The sequence below is a fragment of the Monodelphis domestica genome, chromosome 7 (assembly GCF_027887165.1).
Source record: "Monodelphis domestica isolate mMonDom1 chromosome 7, mMonDom1.pri, whole genome shotgun sequence".
Taxonomy (NCBI): Eukaryota; Metazoa; Chordata; class Mammalia; order Didelphimorphia; family Didelphidae; genus Monodelphis; species Monodelphis domestica.
Window position 1 is genome coordinate 211870520 of NC_077233.1, and position 21413 is coordinate 211891932.

Sequence of the window (21413 nt, forward strand, 5' to 3'; positions counted from 1 at the left end):
GGGCTAAGATGGGGAGACAAATTATTTTTTTAAAACTTCTATCTTAAGATCGTTTCTAAGACAGAAGAGTGTCAAGGGCTAGGCAATCAGGGTTATATGGGTCCTGGGTCACACAGCTAGGAAGTATCTGAGACCAGACTTGAATCCATGACCTCCCATCTCCAGACTTGGTGCTTTATTTCACTGAGCCACCTGGCTGTCCCTGTTAGTATCACTTCTAAGACAGAAGAGCAAGGGCTAGACAATCAGGATTAAGTGACTTGCCCAGGATCACATAGCTAGGATATATCTAGATTTGAACTCAAGTCCTGACTCGAGGCATGGATCTCTGACCACTGTGCTGCCTACTTGCTCCAGAGATACAAATATTAAAGGACAGCCTCTGCCGTCAAGGAACTTATAAAGATAATACAGGAAGGAAGTAGTTGACTGGGAAGAAATGCTTTGGACTTGGAAGTCGCAGATGGTGAATGGAATATCAGGCAATTGATTGGCATGTCTAGGCACATCAGGATCCTAGAATTCAGTATGGGTTGGCTACAACATCCACCCATTAGAAGGCTAAGAGAGGAGAGTGGCCAGGTAACATGGTAGATAGAATAATAGTGTTGGGCCTGGAATCAGTTCCGATCTGGCCTCAGACACTTTCTGGCTAGGTGGCCCTAACCCTCTATCGGCCTCCGTTTCCTCCTCTCTACAATGAGAGTGATCCTTGGACTTACCTTCCATCGTGGTTGTGAGGATCAGATGAGATGCTGGTATTTGGAAAGCACTTAGAGTGCCTTATAAACACTAACAAGCTATTATCATCCCAGGCCCTTCGGAACATGGACTGCCTCCTTTTCCTCACTCAGGTTCAGCATGCAAATCCTATAGATTCTGTAGCTTGTTAGCAAATGAATATTTACTTAACTGTCTTATTATTCTCCAATCTGAGAAAAGACATATCAGATTCCATTATAATTTACTCTGTGAATTTATCTGTAATCAAGATAGAACTCACCTCTTGGTTTTCTTATTCTGATGATCATGATCAGAATCATCTCCCTTAAAGCCCTGTTCCTTAAATATTAAGGACACCTCCCCCTTTTATCCTTGCTACCTGAAAACTCTATAGGAAGGACCAATCAAGTTGACTTGAAATGAGAACATAGGGATGTAGGCCCATTTTGGTATAGCAAGGAAGAACAATTAGCAAATCAGTAGTCAGGGTTCTGTTTATTTTTGTTCCATTATCATCATTTAAGTAATATCATATGTATATTATATACATATATATATATATATATACACACAATATATAATAATATAAATAATAATTTATTTAAGAAATATCATAAACCTTCATTATAAATTTTAACATGAGACTTAAGTTTGCTTCCTGCTATGGAATTCAGGCATATGTGAGGAAATCAAAATACATTTGCAGTTACTTCTAGACACCAATGACCTTAATCAAGATGAAATATCTAAGTTAAAACAAACAAATGGGCACCTTTGACAATAAAGTAAAAACAAGAATGTGATTGATTTTTTTTAAAGTCATTTTTTTGGCTTCATGCCTCAGCATGGGGAAATCATTATCAGCCACCATGTTGGTAATTTCTGTTGTGAACTGGACATTCCACATACGTCATCTGAAGTGGTAGTTAATATGGTGAGAAGAACTAGATTGATTTTGCTGTGATCTGTTTAATTTCCATGCTATAGTGTATATCGTGTACGTATGTTCTTTTCTTCCTCTATAGTCTTCTTGTACTCCCCAGCTGAAGGTCATTATTGCTTGCCCAGCTGCTGCCCAGCAGAGCTAGTTTCTTCCCAAGACAAGCTCCTTTATCCAGGCTGTGCAACTTGGAATCTTTGCCATGAAGGCAAAATTGAAAAGGCCATGCCAGGGCTCCCATGTCTGTATCTTAATGTGTGACCATGACTTCTCCTTTCCAGCTAAAGGTCAAGAAGAAGAAGGTGGCCAGTGACCAGGAGCAGCTGGCAACTAAGCTGGATAAGGCCCTGTCCCTCACCAAGCAAGACAAGCTGAAGTCGCCTTACAAGTTTTCAGACAGTTCTGGGGGGAAGCAGAAAAGTAGTGGGGTTAGCAGCAGGTACTTATCTCCCCATGATGCTCTGCTGAGCAAGGAAGAGAAAAAAGTCCTGACCAAGGGCCTGAGCCTATCCCTAAAACCCTCTAAAGAAGGTAAAAATAAATTCGCTGCCAAAATGAAGATGGAGGTGGGGCTAAAGGTCAAAAATCAACTGAAAGTTTCCCACTCACCTGTGATATCGGAAATGAGCAGCTACTCCTATAGTAAGTAACCTGTCTGTTACATGTCCTTGTCAGGGCAGGGGAGGGTCTTCTCTCTCTCTCTCTCTCTCTCTCTCTCTCTCTCTCTCTCTCTCTCTCTCTCTCTCTCTCTCTCTCTCTCTCTCTCTCTCTCTCTCTCTCTCCCCCTTCCTCCCTCCCTCTCTCCTTCTTCCTCACTCTCTTTTTCTTCCTCCCCCTCTCTCTCCCTCTTTCTTTCTCTCTTCCTTATTCCTTCTCTCTCTTCCTCCCTTCTCTCTCTGTCTCTTTCTTCCTCCCTTCCACCTCCTTTCTCTTTCCCTTTCTCCCCGCCTCTTCCTCCCTCTCACCTCCTTTCTCTTCATTTCTCTTTCCCTCTCTTTCCCCACCTCTTCCTCTCTCCCTCCTTTCTCTGTCTCTGTCTTCTTCCCTCCTGCCTCCTTTCTCTCTCTCTCTCTCTCTCTCTCTCACTCTCTCTCTCTCTCTCTCTCTCTCTCTCTCTCTCTCTCTCTTCCCTCTCTTGCCCCCCCCCCCTTAATCTTATGTGTTTTTCAAAGAAGGTGTTAAAATTGGATGATGTGTTTGGTTGCTAGGTCATAGTGTTTTTTGCCATGTGTCCAAGAGTCAGACCTTTGTGGTTCACTTAAACAATCGACATAGTTATACTATGTATTCTTCCTCTGTCTGGGTGGTTAGCTTTTGTTGGTATCTGGAGAATTATTATTGGTGGAAGGGTAGGGCTTGTTTTATTTTATGAGTGATCGCCATGCTAAGCTGTTCCTAGATAGAATGTTTTAGCCCATGGCTGGAGTATTTTGTAGAATTTAGGGCTTCTGGGATAGAGAGAGCTTGGGATTATCTTTGAAGAGATGTGATTCTCCTACCTGGGACAGAGAGTGCCCTGTTTGGAGGCCAGTGGTGTTTAGAATTAAGACTAAAGGAGAAGCCAGGTCTGGAGTCGGGAGGTCCTAATCTCAGATGTGGCTTCAGACACTGCCTGGCTATTTGGCCCTGGGCAAGTCACTTAACCCCAATTGTCTAGCCCTTATGGCTCTTCTGCCTTGGAACCAATATATGGTATTGATTCTAAGACAGAAGGGAAGGGTTTAAAAAACAGAATAAAGGAGATTGGAAGGGAGGAAGAAATGCAGGGGAAGCGGTTAACCAGTCCTTATACATATAGGTCAGCCCCACTTCAAGAAAAACAAACACACATAAATCCAGACTTAGAAATCACATAAATTTGGTGGGGACAGGCATAATTACTACAGAGGGATGCTTAGCCCTCTCAAGCAATACTCAAGAAATATACTGTATGGTTCCTTTAAATCATGAAGCTCCCCTGGTGCATTTAAAATGTGGGCTGCCGTGTGACACACTTTGCAGGAACGCAATCGCTGGGTTTCAGGCACATCTGCATTAATGTTTCCTCACCCCCCACCGTGTGTAAGATGGAGCTTAAGGGACCCCAGACATGTCTCTTGTTTCAAGACTTTTTCATTCCCATGGGGATGTTTGAGTCTTTCCAGCATCCACGGCAAACAGCTTATGGACGCTGAGTAAAAAATGGTAGACCACATGAATGGATGATGCTTATTGCTCTCTGTGGTGGTGCCTAGGCAGCTGGGGAATAGAGAGCGAAGGTCTACCCCCAGACTGAAGTTTCAGGTAGCCCTAAAGATGAGAGGTTGGGCTGGCACCTGTGAGTCTCTGTTGATGAATTGCAAATTGCTTGGTTATCTGTCCCCTTGGTCATGTCGGCTTTCGCAGCAGGCTTTCAGAAATGGTTTCTTGTTTAATAGTTTCAGAAGAATTAGGGATAGTCTTGTGGTTGGACTTTGGCAATGTAGACAAAAAAGCACACATTTTTCTTTGCCATTCAATCATTCATCCACATTTCTGATGACCTAGCAGGTCTCTCACTCTCTGTCTCTCCAGGGTGTGACCTGAGCAGATCTTGTCTGGCTCTATGCCTGGGCACATCCCATGGCCAATGAGAGTCTCCTAGACCAGTTACTCATTTAGTAACATGCCTTAGGGAAAACCATCCTCTTCACATAGCATTGATTAATCGATTGCAGCCTGGTTGCCCTAGGAGTCCGGCCTCTTGCCCATGGAGGCACAGATGTGTTTGCCCTAATACACAGGTAGAATCTGCTTGTAGTAAGTAATCAATGGAAAGTTGTTTAATTTCTATCCTTGTGCCTGGTTGGTATTGAGCTTCTTCCGTGGTGTATCCCAGCATTCCCTCGTCAGCAAGACTTGGTGGATGTGTGATCCTCTATTCTGATTTTCTATACTATTGACTGAACCCACTTTGGTTAGAAATCCAACCTGATTGGAGCAAACTCCATCATGAACAATCTTTTCCATGTCAGCAGAAAGAGACAAGTTGAGGGGGGGGGGGGTGTGGAGAGGCACTGTAGTCAGGACTGAGCTGTCATCTCATTCTCAGAGATGTGGTGTGTACAATAGCAATTCTCTGCAGATCTGGTGCTAGAATGCCAAAAGGGGCTGTCCCAATTGGTTTTGATGAGATGCTCTACTCTAGTAACTTTTCCTCTGATAGGAGAGCTACAATCCCCCCCTACACACACACACACACACACACACACACACACACACACACACACACACACACACACACACTGTGGGTAGGTCAGTGGTCTGCAGATATAAGAGAATTTAAGAAGGGTGCACTGAAGATCAACCCCCCAAAAATGAGTACAGGGAAGAAAAATGGTGTCTATGAGATAAGTTAAGGGAATTGATATTATTTAGTCTCAAAGAAGGGAAGATTGCAAGGTGGTTTTAAAATGCTGACCATCTATTCTCTATTTTCAGAGCTAGAGAAAATGGGTTTAAATTTTTCAGTAAGAAAGATTTGGGTTTGATTTGCAAAAGACTTTTTTCTGTGAGCCCGAACAGCAGAATTAACTCCTGGGGGATCTCCCTGATTAGGCATATATGGGTACAATTGGAGGCAGGGGAAAATGAACTTCTCTTACTTTCAAAGATAGAATACTAATCAGAGATAAGAGGGTTAGATAAGATGACCTGAATTTCTTTTTGGTCTTAGAATTTTTATTACATAGGACTAAATGGCAGGGATACTGTAACAGAGAATGGGACCTAAAAGTAATTCCATCTTTGTTGGGAATGTTGGGAATGTTGGATCACTGAGGAAGGACACTCCAAACTCATGGGGGGGGGGGGGGTCAGGGAGAAGTGGCATCAAGTCCGTGTGCCCATGCCTCAAGCCAGAAGCACCGAAGGTGGATAGACATGTAGCAGCCCAGGAATTTTGTGGTTTTGTCTGTCTTGAGGGCTTTGCTTTTGGTAGAAAGTAGGCTTTTGAGGTCTTGGGGGAGGAGGAGGAATAAGAAATTAAGGGAGCTTTCTCTTTTGTGATTTTGGTTATGGCTATCTGAGTAGGCCTTTGTTCATTAGTATTCTTAAACTAGTTGTGGCCCAACAAAACTTAAGAATTTTATGCACACTCGGAGGCTTTTGCAGTCTGGACAGAGCTGAACAAACCTTCTTCCCCTACTGGAAAGGAGTCTCTGCATTGGATAATATTTCAGGAGAGAGATAGAAAACTGAAGATTTCCTTTGAAAGGCTGATTTTCAAGATGGGAGACTGTTGCTGAAGTGAGTCTTCCTCTTTATTCACCAAAAGGGAAGAAAAGACTTAGAGAGTCCAGTTGGATTGTTGGCAATCACCACCTGGGAATGGCTGGAGGCCAAGCTTTACTAAGATGAGTCACTTGGTGGTTTGGAGGTCAAGTCAAATAGGGAGTCTAGGCAGGGGAGCTTAGAACTAAGCAGATTGGTTTGAATATGATGGCCAAGTCAGCTAGTATGCAGGCGATTTAACATGGCACCTCTCTTTAGTTCCCCGCAAGAGTTTCAACCTCTACTTTTAGGAGCACTATCATTTTTACACATAAACAAATAAATAAATAAATAAAGGAAATGAAACCCCAAAAATCATTTGACTTAATCTCTATTAAAAACTACTTTGACTGCAGATACGGACTCAGAGGAAGATGATGAATCCCTGAGGGATGAGTGGCCTTCACAGTCTCCATGCAGCTCCAAAACGAGACCTTCCAGTCTCTACAGCGTAGTGGCCAAAAAGAGCAGCAAGTCGGCTGGAGGTCTCAAACCACCCAAGAGGGGCGTGTCCGCCACCAGAACTCTCAAAGCTAAGCAGGCCACAAGCAGAAAGCAATCATTTGGTTTGCTACTCCGAGAAGCCGAGGCTAGATCTTCCTTCAGTGACTCTTCGGAGGACTCATTTGATCAAGGTTACTAGCTAAAAACACAAAAATACCTTCCATGATTTATAGAGAGAGAAAGGGAGAGAGAGAGAGAGAGAGAGAGAGGAGAGAGAGAGAGAGAGAGAGAGAGAGAGAGAGAGAGAGAGAGAGAGAGAGAGAGAGAGAGAGAGAGGAGAGAGAGAGAGAGAGAGAGAGAACGAGTGAGAGACTTGAGAGATGGCATTACCAAGGTTGGCCATCTTGGATGGCTGAAGGAAGGGCAGCCATCTTTGTTCTTGGCAGCGTAGCCTGCTTTATCAGTATAATTTTTTTATTTTATTTTATTTTGTATTTGTATCATTGTGATAATATTATTGGCTGGCTCTTTTAGAGCTTTTATATGGACTGGTTTTTAGTCTTCACCTTTCTCCATTCCCTCCCCTGCCCTCCTCCCCTTCCAGTTCCTTGACTTCTTTCCTGACCACTGTCACCATGGTTTTTGGTTTTGTTTTGTTTTTGGCATGGGCCTTATAGAGGCTTCCAGAGGAACTTTTTGTAAATGGAATACTGTTGTGTGGGCGTGTGACTTGATGTTTGTACTGCGATTTGGTATACCAAGCTTTATTAAACATATCGAGTTCATTTTTAACTAAACCAGTGTGCCTTGTCTCTCTTGCTGTGTCTCTTATTAGGTGATTAGGTTGACGCTTCCCTTCATTTGTTCTACCCTCCCCCCAACCTCCTCACAACTCCAAAACAAGTAGAAATTGTATTAATGCAGTCTGACGCTCTCTCTATTATTCAAATATCCCTGGTAGCAATTGGCATTCATTTCATTTTTCAGGATTAAAATTAATTGTTCTATTATCACCATCATCATCCCTGCTCTTTTTTTTAAGCTGCTTATTTTGTTTTTGTTTTTTAATTTATTTTCTTAATCTCTGTTATCATTCAACAGTGGTTAAAGAATATTTGGAAACACTAGTTCAAAAACATATTTCCACTTGGAAGGGTGACAAAACCAGAATGGGGGTGTAAAATATTAGTCAATTTTAACATTTTGTTGTTAATTTTTTTCAAAATTAGTAGTGGTAGTAGTATTTTATTGGGTGGGCAGCATGGTGTAATGACAAGGTCACTGGACAATGAGACTTGAGTCCTAGTCTTGGTCCTGTCACTCACTTGCTTCTGACCCCCTGGACAAATGATTTCCACACTCTGGCCCTCAATTTTCCTGTATACTGCTGGGGATGGTCTGAGTCGATTGCTAACGTCCCTCCCAACTCCAAAAATTTCTCTGCGGTTTTCCAAACACATTTTGGGGGAAATCTGGATAGTAAATTTCTCAGATTCTTCATTCATTTCAATCAGAAATATTCAAAGAAATGGAAGTTAACAAAGTAAAAGAGAATCTTTGGGAAATTCTACATTCCACTGACTTCCTTGCCAGGATCTTTGGTGCCTGGAGTCCATCTCAGCGTTAACTCTTTGATATGACTGGGAAGGAAAGGAAATCTCTGAAGACCTTCTTAAGAGATAACAAGGAAGTTTCTTTTTAAGGGCTCACTCAGTAAGTGAGAATAACAGAGATGGGTCATCAGAATGGTTCTGTGGAATTTGCTAATGATGTTGGGCACCCCCACCCAATGACAAATAAAATAACTAGAGTTCCGCTTATCCTTAACCGTCCAGAGGGAGGTCTGACCAGCCAAATTTAGATGGGGGGAGGGGGAAAAATTCAAAATGAAATATCTAGGGAGTGGTATTTGGACCCTGTCCCCTTCTACCTCTTTCTGGGCTCAGATTCTTATGTCCTCTCCTTCCCAAATTGGCAATTCTCCATTTTTGATGACCATTAATGGATAGCAAAATGTTCCATTCTGGTTGAATTGCTTTGAAATGGCCTTCTGATACAAATGCTGTATCAGTGAAAGAGAGCAATCTGTGTGACCAAGAAGAGAAGCAGCCCTTCCTAGCTCTGTGACTGGACAGCTTTCCCCCACCAGCCTGCACACACATACACACACAGTAATAGGCCTTAATTGAAAGGGCCCAGGCTCTAGTGTTTCCATGGAAGAATCTGGTTTGTTTTCCATTCAACTCTGCATCCCCATGTGTCCCTGCAACCGTGGGTGTTTGTCCCTTGCCCTCTAGGGCCCCCCCTTTTTTTTTCTGAGTGAAGCCGATGCTTCCAACATTTTTTTTTTAGTTTTCCCCCAACTTGGACTTCATATACAAATATGGAATTTCTCCTGATTCATTAGGAGAAAGCCAACTGGCCAAGAGTGTATTTAAAAAAAAAAAGTGCCTCCTATCTATTCCCATTAGAGTTGGGCAGGGTGGGGGAGCTGGGTACAGTATTAATGGGAAAATGCATCTGGTCTTCCAGTGGGATCTCTTAGTGGGAAAAGGCACTGGGGATCCTTGGGGGGATTGGGGAGGGAGGAGGGTGGATTAATCTTTTTATGAATCTGTTTATTTATTTCCCTGCAAATGAAACCTTTTTTTCCCACCCCTGAAGTTTCTTTTAAGGGATATTTGGGTAATAGGGTTTCTAATGACTTTCCCTGATACTAAAACAATTAATAACTTAAGCTTTTCTAGCGTGCTCGCTTTCTCCTTGCAGCTGCTTGACCATCCCTTCACCCTTGACCCCTATCCATGATGCTTTGAATGTCTGTATCGGTCTCTTGCATTTGCTCTCACGCTGCACTAAAGAAGCAAAGGGAAGGCTGGGAGTAGGGCAGACCCTGCTCAGCGAGGGGTCCCTAACCATGAACCTGAACCTTGCACATTATTATGTAGGTAGGCAAAATACCTTTTCTTTCTGTCGTCTATAAAACCTCCGGCTTTTTGGTGTTTGCCCCCATTTGATAAAACTTAAGTATTTTTTTATTTTCCTTTTTTTTCTTTTACTTATTGGGTTTAAAAGAAAACGACAACAACAAAAATACAGCATCCCTCCCTTTGGGTTTTTCTATAGGAATGTTTATTGCCATTTGCAAACCATGCTTAGTTGGTTCTCATGCTAAGATTCCAGAAAGAACTTCCTCATTTCCAAAAAAACCCAGAGAAAGGAGCTTCTTCCCCCCCCAGTATTCTGGGCCTCTCTCAGTACTCCCAGTAGAGTTGGGAGTATCTTCTGTAGGAAGCTTCCCCTTACAGATCTTCTCTTGTTTTCAAGGAGTTGGTGAGGGACCATAAAGGCCCTGGGTGGGATGAGAACTTGAAGCCTGGCAATTCAAAGTTTTCATGGAAGTATTTGAATGCCCTGGTTATTGATAAGAGTGATAATTGGAAAGAGGGAGTCTCTGATTAGGCAACAGGAGACACATTTGCAAAAAATAATTGGGGGTGGGGGACTGAGACTAAAACTCATAGATGCCATTTGTCGACTTCTTTGCAAAGTGCCAGCTGAGTCTGCGCTGCTCTGCCCTTCCCCATCCTCTCATTGGAGGAGGCGTTTGACCCTTGCAGTGACATTTTGATGTTGCTTTTCCATTCAGCAGAGCTAAATTTCTCCAGGTGACTGTTGGCTAGGGGAAGAAGAGTAGCTTGAGGGATGGGGGAAATGGAGAAGAGAAGGGGTAGTCCTACTACCAGCCAGCTCCCTTGACACGCCAAACTTACCTGCCAAATCCATTTTGGGGATTTTATTTTGGATGGAAAATCTTTCTGGAGTCATTAGCGTAACATATGGGAAAGTGGTCCTCCATACCAAAGTCTAGGATTATCTGCTTTTGATAATCTGAAGCATTATTATCTTTGGAAGGGAAGTCGTACAAAAGTACCCAAATGGAACCAACAAGCAAAACAAAAACAATCTGCCCCCCAAACAAACAAAGAAACAAACAAACCAGCAAACTCAACCATCCAGAATTGGAACGCCCAGTCAAAGCCAGATGTGGGGGGACCCAGATGCTGTGGAAAGTCTGCCTACACTTAGCCTGCTTTGCATGCTGTAGGCCTTGCTTGGTGCTCTGACAGAACCATGTTATTTTAATATGTGAAATGGATCTCAAGTGTGTGTTGTTCAGTCCTCGTCCTCCCTTCCCCTTTCCTTCCTAGTCATCTCACTCCATCCATTTCTTTCTGGAAACTATCACTTTCTCCCTGTTTTCTGTTAAGAAATCTGCCTGTTGCTTTTCTCCTCTCCTTCTCTCTGTTCCCTCCTGTTCCCCTTTGACTTATCACTCACCTAACCGGCTCGACTCCTTTTTGAGAGAATGCCTAATAACAGAAGTTAAACCTCAGTCTGGGTTTTGGTGCCAAATTGGTCAGACAAGATGAACTTCCCACTCTTGTTAGCCATTTCTGGCTGTCATTAGCACTGAAAACAAACAAATGGATTCTGGCAGTTGCAGAAAGTCTTGGGGCTTTTCCCCTCTTTGCCTTCCCAAAGTACAGTCTGCTCCCTGCTCCTGGTTCCAGAGATTTATCATTAAAAGTGACATTTGCCTTTCATCTCCTTCCCATGCTTGCTTTGTGCATCTGTTAGATGTCCAAACCACATGTTTCCTCGCCATGGGCCACCGTGGCTGCATTTGTGTGTCTGGTACCGGCTTAAGTGTTTCCACACCATGCATATAAGTAAGACACACCTTGCTTCCCCAGCCACTGACCTGCCTTATTGTTATTCCTCCTAGGAGTATACCCTGCTTTTTAAGCTTCAGGGTAATTCAAGCAGGCAGTGATACGTCTGTAAATGTATTTACAAAAGTCGAAGGGACCCTCAGTCCCTTTGGGGTTTGCCCCCTAGAAGATGTGGTTAGGGTCTGGATTAATAAAGGAGGATACTTGGGGAGAGGAAAAGGTAAAGATCTGCTTGCTGTTTGGGTGAGAGGCCAGAGGGTTTTATAGCCCGTTTTATTTGAAAAACAACTCTGGTGGATAGAATGGAGGCTTCATCCTTCTCCCCAAATGGGTGTTTTATTTCTTAAAATTTAAGGGACACCCATTAAGTTTTATATGGTATGACTCCTGCCTCTGTACCATCTCCCTCCCCCCAATAAATAGAATGCATATTGGCTAGTCATGTCAGGTTTTAAAAATGTTTTTATGTCTTGTTGCATTAGAAATATTTGCACCACAAATTTTATGGAATGTATGACTCATAGGCAGAAAATGGCTATTTTGCCCAGATGGGATTCTTGAAGTGCTGGGCAGCATTATCTCTTTCCTTTCTTTCCCTTTTATTTTTTTATTTTTTTTATCCTCTTCCACCCACTTCTCCGGCTCCTTGCCCTAACCTACTTAAGCCAGAGCAAACTTAATGGAAAACTTGGTTCCTCGTGAGAATCAGGCAGGAATAAGCTGAGTCACTGAAAGTCCAGAGAGATAGTCTAATTCTGAAAAGAGATTCTGGGGGACTCCATGGAGTCAGAAGGGCAGCCTCAGTCTCTGTTCTCCCTTCTCTTCTCAATTCACCAAAGACCATTAAATCACCCCAGGAAAGGATGGAGAAAAAAGTTAGTACTACCTCTTGTTCTGAAGTAATTTTCTTAGGTGAATGGACACCCCCATAAGCTCAGATGTACCCAAGGTCCTGAACTGTGAGCTTGGAGATTTCTTTCTGATCGATGTTACCTTGGTCATAGCTGCTACCAGGGGTGAGTTGCAAAGCTGGGTCTCATTTGGCTAGAAGCTCATTCATTCATTATGAGTTAGTCCAGGGACCTTCTAACCCGAGAGACTTGAAGTCTCTTGCAGGCAAAAGACCCAGAGCTGCCTGTCCAACAGGGGAGAGGTAGTTTCTAGTCACCTCTGGATCACCATCTCCATGACTTAGAGATACTTTCTGATTTTTTGGTATTATTTTGCTCTTTGTGAAATGGAGTGGACTCTAAGGAAAGGCCAGCTTTCTATGATTCATATTTGAAATAGTCATTTCATATGTGATGGGGTCATTGATTCTTCCCTTGACTGGTCTTTCATATCCTTTTCCTGTTGTTCAACACTAGAATTTCTTTGCTTTGCTGATCCCACCTGGTGTTGGGACAGAGGATGCCAGCGAGCCAAAAACAGGATTCTAGGCCTACTTCAAAACACTCCTCAAATGGGCCTGGCCTTTCCTGCAGCCAGTGTTGAGTCCTTTGTGTTCCCTCTCTCCCCTAGAGAAAAAGGTAAACCCTTCCCACTCTCCCTCTGCCAGAGCCCACCCTCATTCAGACAGATTGGGTTTTCAGATCTGGCCTTTCGAGGACGCTGCTTAAACATCTGATCCCCATTCCCTGAGAATACCTCCAGACTTGAGCCCCAGAGACAGGAAACCCACGAGCCTGGTTCCTTTCTTTTCTCTTCCAGTTCTTTCTTTTTTTCCTCTTCTTCCTTTCTCTCCATACTTGGTCCTGCTTTGCTTCGTGTCTCTTCCCCATGGGCCTTTGTGTGTGAGTGTGTTGAAGCATGTCTGTGCAAGATGCGTGTGGATGGATATGTCCTCTGTACGTGTCACTTACTGTCATTTTCCCCCTCCTCTCCCACAGCACATACTGATTGGTATTCCCCTTACAAAAACTGATATTCTGATATTAAAACGACTGGGGCCTGACCACAAGGGCCCCAATGGGTTAACAAATCCAGGAAGAAATGGTACAAAATGCTGGGTCTGTCCATTTTGACCTTGAAAATTATTTTGCTTTCTTTGATGAAAAGGGGTAAACTTTGTTGTCCTCCTCCCCCTGCTGGGCTCATCCCAAGGAACTGGTCCGTGTTAATCCTTCCAGTTCTTGAGGGATGAGGTATTTGAGGTTCTAGAGCTGCTTGGCTGCCTGGTTTGAATGGTTTTGAGTCTGAAGATAGGTGAGAACCTTCAACACAGAGCAGAATCCAGAGCTCAATACTGGTGTCATGTGTAGAAAATGGGGAAGATGGGGGAAGGAAAACCTTACTGGCCAAACTGGGTGAGGGGAGAGGGGCATTCTGTTGGGGGTACAGGGACTTTGGCAGCTGCACGGTCTCCCCAGATGTATAACAAGCTTCCTGTTTTCTGCATGTTAGATTATAGCTCTGGAGAGGAGGAAGAAGATGATGACGATGAAGAAGAGGAGGAAGAAATGGACAGCTATGGGATGAATGGCCCCAATAGGCTTTCATCGCCGTCCCTGGATGAGAGTGGTCTGGGGTTGCTGGCCCGTTTTGCGGCCAGCGCCATGCCTAGCCCCATTGTGGCTCCCCCACTTTCCATCATCCAGTTGGAAGCCAAACAGAAGGCAAAAAAGAAGGAAGAGAGGCAGAGTCTAATGGGTGAGTTCTGTGCTGGGGGCCAAAGGTGAAGGGAAAGTTTAGAAAGAAAACAGATGTAAGTATTTCATAGATACTGTGATCACCAACGATCATTTAAGTGCCTCATAAAATATGGGTAGCCCAGGGGAAAAAAATCTTATTTAAAGTCATTCATTCAATAGAACCCACTTTAAATAACGTGCATATCAACACCTCCTTTTTATTGGGTAAGCCATGAGCATTAGCTGATCAATATTTCTTCGGTGTAGTAGAGCCTCAGTGAGCAAGAGGTAGGTCTCAGCATCCTTTCATGCAAGTAAAAATCTTTGTTGCCTTCGGTAAACATGGCTCTCTGGAGCATTTGAGTGTTCAAGAAAAACTAATGGCATTTTTTAAATACTCTGGGACTGTAAGGAGCCAAAGGAGAGCTCATTGGTTTGGAAAATCCCACAGTTGAGGCTGAGAAGGTGGCCCAGTTTAGCTCCACTAGGAAAATCTCCTAGGATCAAGGCTGCCGTTATCCCTTCCCGTGGTGAAAAGACACTATGAGGGGCAACTAGAGCCGGGGAAGTCCTGAGTTCAGATGTGGCCTCAGACACTTCCTAGCTGTGTGACTCTGCACAAGTCACTTAATTCTGTTAGCCCTGACCATTTTTCTCTCTTAGAACAGATACTTAGTATCTATTCTAAAACAGAAGCTAAGGATTTTTTCTTTAAAAAGAAAGTATACTACTTATTACTTTTCCATAGAGAAATAACTTTTCTACTAGGAAAATGTTAGATTGTTCTCCGAGGGAGCCCTCTTCACCACTGCCCAAGAAACTCTTATACAAAGGACACACTGTCTAATGCTTCTTTCGGATCACAAGATTGTGGGTATAGAGCTGGAAGGGACCCTTAGAGGCAATCTAGTCTAACCTCCTCGTTTTATAGTTGAGGTCACTGGGATCCAGAGAGCTAAGTAACTTGCCCATGGCCTCCATGCTAGGATGTGTCAGAGGTGGGATTTGAACCCAGATTCTGTGATTCAGGAGCCAATACTTTTCCTATTGTTCCACAGGAGTCCTAAATCCAACTCTTGCCTTTGTCTCTTAGCCCAGCATGCTTTGCTTAATAATTCACTCTAGTTTTTGTGATGTCCCTTTTTTTATAAAATGAAGATATTAATATCTGCCCTATTCCCTGCCAGTCTCCTAGGATCTATTAAATCAGGGGAAAAAGAGAACCATACAGCCCTTTGGTCTGCTGGAAAATGGTGGGCACAGCATACAGGGCAGGATTGTTAAGGTGCCTAGTTTTTCTTTCCCTTTAAGGAAGTAGAAGTCTTATTTAGAGCCATCAAACCTTGCTTAGGGAGGCTGCTGGCTTAAGTTATTGCCTGTCTCCTGGGAAAGGGGAAGTTTAATGTTGGGGTACTACAGGGTTTCCCTTCAAGACTCAGGCACCAAACCTAATTCAAACATACCCAGAATACAGAATCTTCGAAGTGGCACCAGACCATCTTTTTGAAGACAAGAGATATTATCATGTAGTCTTCAGCTAGTCATGGTCCAAGAATTGAGGAAACCAAGCTGTACCCACATGCACTGGACCTCACCCATCCCTCTCCAGAGGAGGGGGATGATCTAACCAGGTGGCCTCACCCTTTTTTTTTTTTAAACATGAGGAAACTACAGCTCTGAGTGGTGTCACAAGTTAGCCCACATTTGTATCTCCTACTATGGGGTTTGGTTTGGTTTCCCACAATCATGCAGCTCTAGTTTGTGATAAATCTGGAACTCACAGGGCTTCTGAATCCAAGTTCAGGTTTTGTTTGTTCATTTGTTTGTTTGTTCCTTTCTTTCTCTCTCTCTAGTTCTCCCTTCCTTCCTTCTTTCCTTCCTTCCTTCCTTCCTTCCTTCCTTCCTTCCTTCCTTCCTTCCTTCCTTCCTTCCTTCCTTCCTTCCTTCCTTCCTTCCTTCCTTCCTTCCTTCCTTCCTTCCTTCCTTCCTTCCTTTCTCTTTCTCTCTCTTTCTCTCTCTCTTTCTCTTTCTCTCTTTCTTTCTCCCTTTCTCCCTTTCTCCCTTTCTCTCTTTCTCCCTTTCTCCCTTTCTCCCCTTTGTTCTCTCTCTCTCTCCCCTTCTTTCCTTCCCTTCCTCTCTATCTGAGTACCAACTCTTAAGGGTCACATAGCTAGATGGTGCCTTAAGGCCAGATTTGAACCCAGATTCTTCTGACTGAAGGTCTGGCACTCTTTCCATTATGTTACCTAGCTGCCCCATTCAAGGTTATTTTCACTCACCACACTTCTGTTACTAACAGATCCCAGGCTAGAATTCAGACTTCTTGACCAAAGTCCAGTACTGATACTAGAATAACTTAGTCATCTTTTCAGTCCCTTACCAGAGAACTGGATGGCTATTTATACAGTTATGTCTTATTCCCTAATTCATAGGGTTGTACACTTCGACCTGGGAGGGACCTTAGAGATTATCCTCGATTTCTAGATGAGCAAAGGAGTTCCACCAGGTTCTACTGGCTTGCCCAAGATCATATGGTCAAAGAAGCCTAGATTCTCAGACTCAGATCTCATGTCATTCATATTCATTAGTATTACATTTTCTTCTCAATAAAATAATAATGTGGATAATATAATTATGTTATGTCACTCTAATGTAATATGAAATTGGATAATAGAAATGTAATGCCCCATTGTCACTTGGAACAGCTAGCCTTTTCCCCTGGACAGATGATGGCCTACAAATGAGGTCTATCCAAGGCTGGAGGGCAACATACAAGGAACAATAGCAGCTCATTCAGCAGAGGGAGCCGTGAATGGCGTTTAGCATCTTAGACGTATGAGGGACCTCACAGATGACCTAGGCCAATGTGGACTCAAAGCATCGATCTCCTTTCAGCTTCTCTCTCTTACGAGTGCTCATCTAGAAATCTACCTCCAGAGAAAAAGAACTGATAAATGGAAACAAGCCAGACTTAGTTTTATATATACATATTTCTTTTTGTCAAATGATGTTTTCTATAGTACAGGGAAGGAAAGGAGGAAGGTACCTGGGAATTTTAATATCAAAACATAAATTAAAAAAAAATTTAAAGACTGTAGGTGACAGGACTTGAACAGAAAGCTCGCAACCTGTTCTGGAAATAGACAGCCTTAAGTATAAATATTGCCTATGATTTTCCCTATGTGTTTGACCTTGGTAAAGACACTTAGGGTCCCCAGGTCTCAGCTTCCTCATCTGTCCAATGAAGGATTTGGGCTAGAATATCTCCGGGGTCCATTTCTGCTCTAAGTCTCTGATCCTGTCACCTTTGAAAATATCTATTCCATTTTCAACAGCTTTGTTAGGAAGTGATAGACCACGTTCAGTCATTTTACCAGAGGAATAAGCAGCTTTCATAAAATATGAATTTCCTGGATACAGTGTAAATACTTCTTAGCTGTATGCTTGTGTGTTCTCTCCTCTCCTCTCTCTCTCTCCCCCACTCCCTCCCCATCTCCATCTCTCTGTCTCTCTCTCTCTCTCTTTCCCTCTCTCCCCCTCCCTCTCTGTGCCTGTCTCTCTCCCGCTTCCATCCCTGTCTCTCATTCTTATTTAACAATAATGATTATTTATTATAATAGAAATCAAAGCATGAATTTTGTCAATGAACAAAATTAATAGATTATGGCCTTGCTTCATGAAAGGTGCTATAGTCACAATAAAATCTTAGAGCCGGAATAATTTTTTCCTACCATTTCTGCACTTGCTGATGTTTATATATAAAAATATATTCACATATGTATATTATATGCATTTATCATGTTTCTTCCACTGCCTCCCATCAGATACTACCTTCCTTATAAAACACACACACACACACACACACACACACACACACACACACACACAGAATAAAACCTGTATCAAGCATGCATAGTCCAGTAAAATAAACTTCCACATTTTTTTAACCTCCATTGGTATAGGCATCTTTCATATCATGAGAACCAAGGAATTGGTTACCTCACTGAGTCCACACTGTTGGACTCACCCTAGGGCTTGCCATTTAAAGGAGAGGAGAACTCCCCTCTTAACCTCCTTAGGAGACAGACCAAACATTCTGAGAGAAGAGGCTTTATAGGGAAGAGCACACAAAACTCTGGAAAGGACTCTTGGAAGGAAAGGCAAGAGAGAGGAGATATAAAGACACGAAGGGGGCAGCTAGGTGGCTCAAGGCCTAGAAATGGGTTTAAATCTGTTCTTGGTCACTTCCTAGCTGTGTGACCCTGGGCAAGTCCCTTCACCCCCATCACCCAGCCCTTACTGCTCTTCTGCCTTAGAACCAGTGCACAATATTGATTCTAAAATGGAAGGTAAGGGTTTAAAAAAATGACATAGGAACAAGACACTGCAGACACAGAAAGATTGGGTTAACTGTAGCCATAGAGAGAGGTCAGAGCCACAAAATGACAAGGACTCAGTACTCTGCTACTGACTCTCATTGACCTTACACCCCACCCCCATCCCCCAATACATCCATATCGCATTCCTATAGCTCACAAGCCTTCCTAGAAGCTCCAGTGCCTAGATTGCCAACAGGTAGTCCTTTCTAGAGTTTTGATTGTATTTTTTAGGTAACTCTAAGCTACGTAGCTCCCACAGACTTAAGGTAGGTACCCCTGCCCTCTCAGCCATTTCGGAGCCTCGTAGTAGTGAGTTAGGTGGCAGGCCTTGCTCTGGCATTCATCACAGCGGCATTTATTGCCTGCACCCCTAATAAGCCGTGAAACCCCCAAGCTGCATCTAGGAGCTGCTGGAAGTCTGTTAATAAAAGATTGGTTAATAGCATCATTAAACTGGTAAGCAGATCCTTCCGTTAAAATATCTCCCAGTCTGGTCTCCTTCTGCTGCTGGCTTGCAGAGGTTGAGAGATGGATGAAGGAGCCTGGTATAGTAAGGAAGATCTGGGAGTTAGGAGACTTTCTGCACAGCTCACAGTGGGACCTCCTGGAAGCCCCCCATCATCCTCAGCCTTCAGTTTCCCTCTCTTTCAATGGAGGGAGGTAATCTTTGAGGTCTCCTCCAGCTGCAACTCTGGCCAGGAGGGGAATAAAAATATCAGCTGCTTAGTTTGGGGGCATTTTCCTAGGGGATTTCTAACCCCATTTTGTATAAGAGATCAGTTACTTCCAGGAAATAGACCATGGTGACTAGCCAATAACAAGCCTTTCCCACTGGTGAGACCAATCTGAGAATTAGCCTGGTTTCTGTTGATTCTTTTTCAAATGAATGACAACATCTTTTTCTCCTATTCTCCTCCCCTCCCCTCCCCTCCTTCCTCTGCTGTCTTCTTTAAACCAAATCTAGTCTTAAGTTGAGAATGTCCCAACAAGGCATTCTGAGGCCTGGGCCGAGTCCAGGACCCCCAAGGGTGGAGGCTTAGGACCCAGAGCATCTCTAAGCAGGGCAAGGAGAGGTCAGAATTGGAGCCAGGGCAGCTCTGGAGGCAGATGCATGGTTTGGGAGCTCTCTACACTTGGTTGGAGAAGCCATTGAGAAAATGGCAGAAAGCTTCCAGGAAACCATTCTGACTGTAGCGCTGGGCTTCGGGGCTTCCGCTGGACCCTTCCTCCTGTGATTCAGAAGGCAGGGTCACTCATCTCCCAGAGGGCACCATGGCATCTCTTCTTTGCTCACAGTGTTGTCAAGAATAGGAGGGGAGCAGGGACCTTGGGTGGGAAGCAGCCCTTCCAAGGCACTGAACCCTTTTGGATCTCCAACTCTCCAACTCCAACTGTCAGACTCAGTCTTGTTGGCAGAATTGATGGTTGGTAAGGTGCCGTAGCTGCATGTTGGAAGAGAACAGGAAGGCTGTCATAAATGGGGAGCTCACAGATACCCCAGCACACCCGTCCCCTCACGGCCCGGTGACATCTAGCATCATCCTTTTGTCCAATTGTGTTTAGGGACTGAATTTGAGTACACCGACTCAGAGAGCGAAGTCAAAATCAGGAAGAAGTCCCCGTCAGGACTGCTTCGTGGGAAGAAGGGGCTGATGGAGCAGGGGGGAGCCCCACCTGCACCCTCTCCCAGTACCCTCGTTGTCAGCCCTTCTGGCCCCGAGAAGGCCAAGATCGCCGTGGAGAAAGGGCGCAAGTCAAAGAAGCTCAAGTCTCCCAAGGAGTCCAGCTTTGAGTTTGGGCTGGAGGTGAGCGACGATGACCTGTGGAACAGGCGCAGGAGTGAGAGGATTTTCCTCCACGATGCTACCACTTCAGCCGCGGCTTTGTCCCCCGCTTCCTCTACTCCTGTCTCCAAGGGAAGCCGCTGTGGCAAAGGGACCCCACTGAGCCCCAGAAAGGAAGGTGGCAAAGGGAAGGAGAGGAAAGAGCTCAACAAGGTAGGAGGGTCCTGCAAAAGGGGGTGCACAGTGTGGAGGATTATTCTGGAAGGATTTTCTGGGGTTGCAGTCTAGTGCTTAGCCCAAAGCCTGGCCCATAGTAGATATTTAACAAATGCTTATTGATTTTACCTGACCTGGCAAAGGACGTAGAAACCAGCCATAATGGTTTCCCACTTTGGCGATCTCAAAAATGTCACTAATTCTCAAAAAAAGGATCTGCCCCTACTCTAAACCTCGAGCCTATTACTATTCTCCCTCCCTACTTTCTGACATTGCTATATCCAAATATTAATTATTTTCTCCAGTAAAACTGTCCCACAAAGGAAAGAATATTGGCCATAGAGGATGTGTGTTCAAATCCCACCTCTGACACTTATTACTGATGTAACTTTGGGAAAGTTTCTTCAGCATCTTTGAACTTCAGTTTCCTTATCTAGAAAATGATGAGGTTGGACTTGATGGCCTCCAGGATTTCTTCTGACCCCGGTTATATGACCCCTTGACCAACTCTGTCTTGAATAAAGCACTCATTCTGTGGTGATAGCATTATTGCTTGAGCTTCTTGATCCAGTCATGCCAAAGCCAGAGCATATTCCCCTTCTAATTGCTCCTGGAAATGTATTCTTTTGGTGAAAGAGACCAGAAGGGAAGCTAGGTGATTCGGTGCATAAGAAAGCCAGCCCTAGAGACAGGAAGTCCTGGGTTCAGATCTGTATTCATATACTTCCTAGTAGTATGACTCTGGGGAAGTCACTTAACTCCTGTTGCCTCACCCTTGCTACCCTTTTGCCTTGGAACTGATCCTAAGTATTTGTTCTAAGACAGAATGTAAGAATGTGGGTTTTTTTTTTTTTTAAGAGAGAGTTGGGGCAGTTAGGTGGCTCAGTGGATTGAGAGCCAGGCCCAGGGATGGGAGGTCCTGGGTTCACATTTGGCCTCAGACACTGTGTGGCCCTGATCAAGTCACTTAACCCCCTTTGCTTAGCCCTTACCTCTCTTCTACTGGGGAACCAATCTATATAGCATTGATTCTATGACAGGAGGTGAAGTGTTGAGAGAGAGAGATTGAAAGAGATTAGAAGAGAGAGGGATGGAGAGATTAAAATAGAGAGATTGGAAGTGGGGGAGGACAGAAGAGACAGAGAGAGCTTTTGAGATGTATTTGCTCTTCATATAGTTAGGTAGAGAGATTAGACATGTGATTTCATTGATCTAAGGAATTTCCAGATTAGAAAACTCCCTCTACCAATGCAGGCCAGTATCTTCTCTGT

At 43.9% G+C, this 21413-nt stretch overlaps 1 protein-coding gene across 7 annotated transcripts in view; it reads left to right on the plus strand.

Annotated features, from left to right (window-relative positions):
- The window catches only part of TNRC18 (trinucleotide repeat containing 18), a 160779-nt gene that overhangs the window by 111439 nt on the left and 27927 nt on the right, over positions 1 to 21413 (plus strand). For all 7 annotated transcript variants that reach the window (XM_056806452.1, XM_056806453.1, XM_056806456.1 and 4 more), the window contains 4 exons: positions 1945 to 2305; positions 6310 to 6588; positions 13537 to 13782; positions 19706 to 20139. In XM_056806452.1, the coding sequence (XP_056662430.1) occupies positions 1945 to 2305; positions 6310 to 6588; positions 13537 to 13782; positions 19706 to 20139 (1320 nt within the window). The remainder of the gene's footprint in view (positions 1 to 1944; positions 2306 to 6309; positions 6589 to 13536; positions 13783 to 19705; positions 20140 to 21413) is intronic.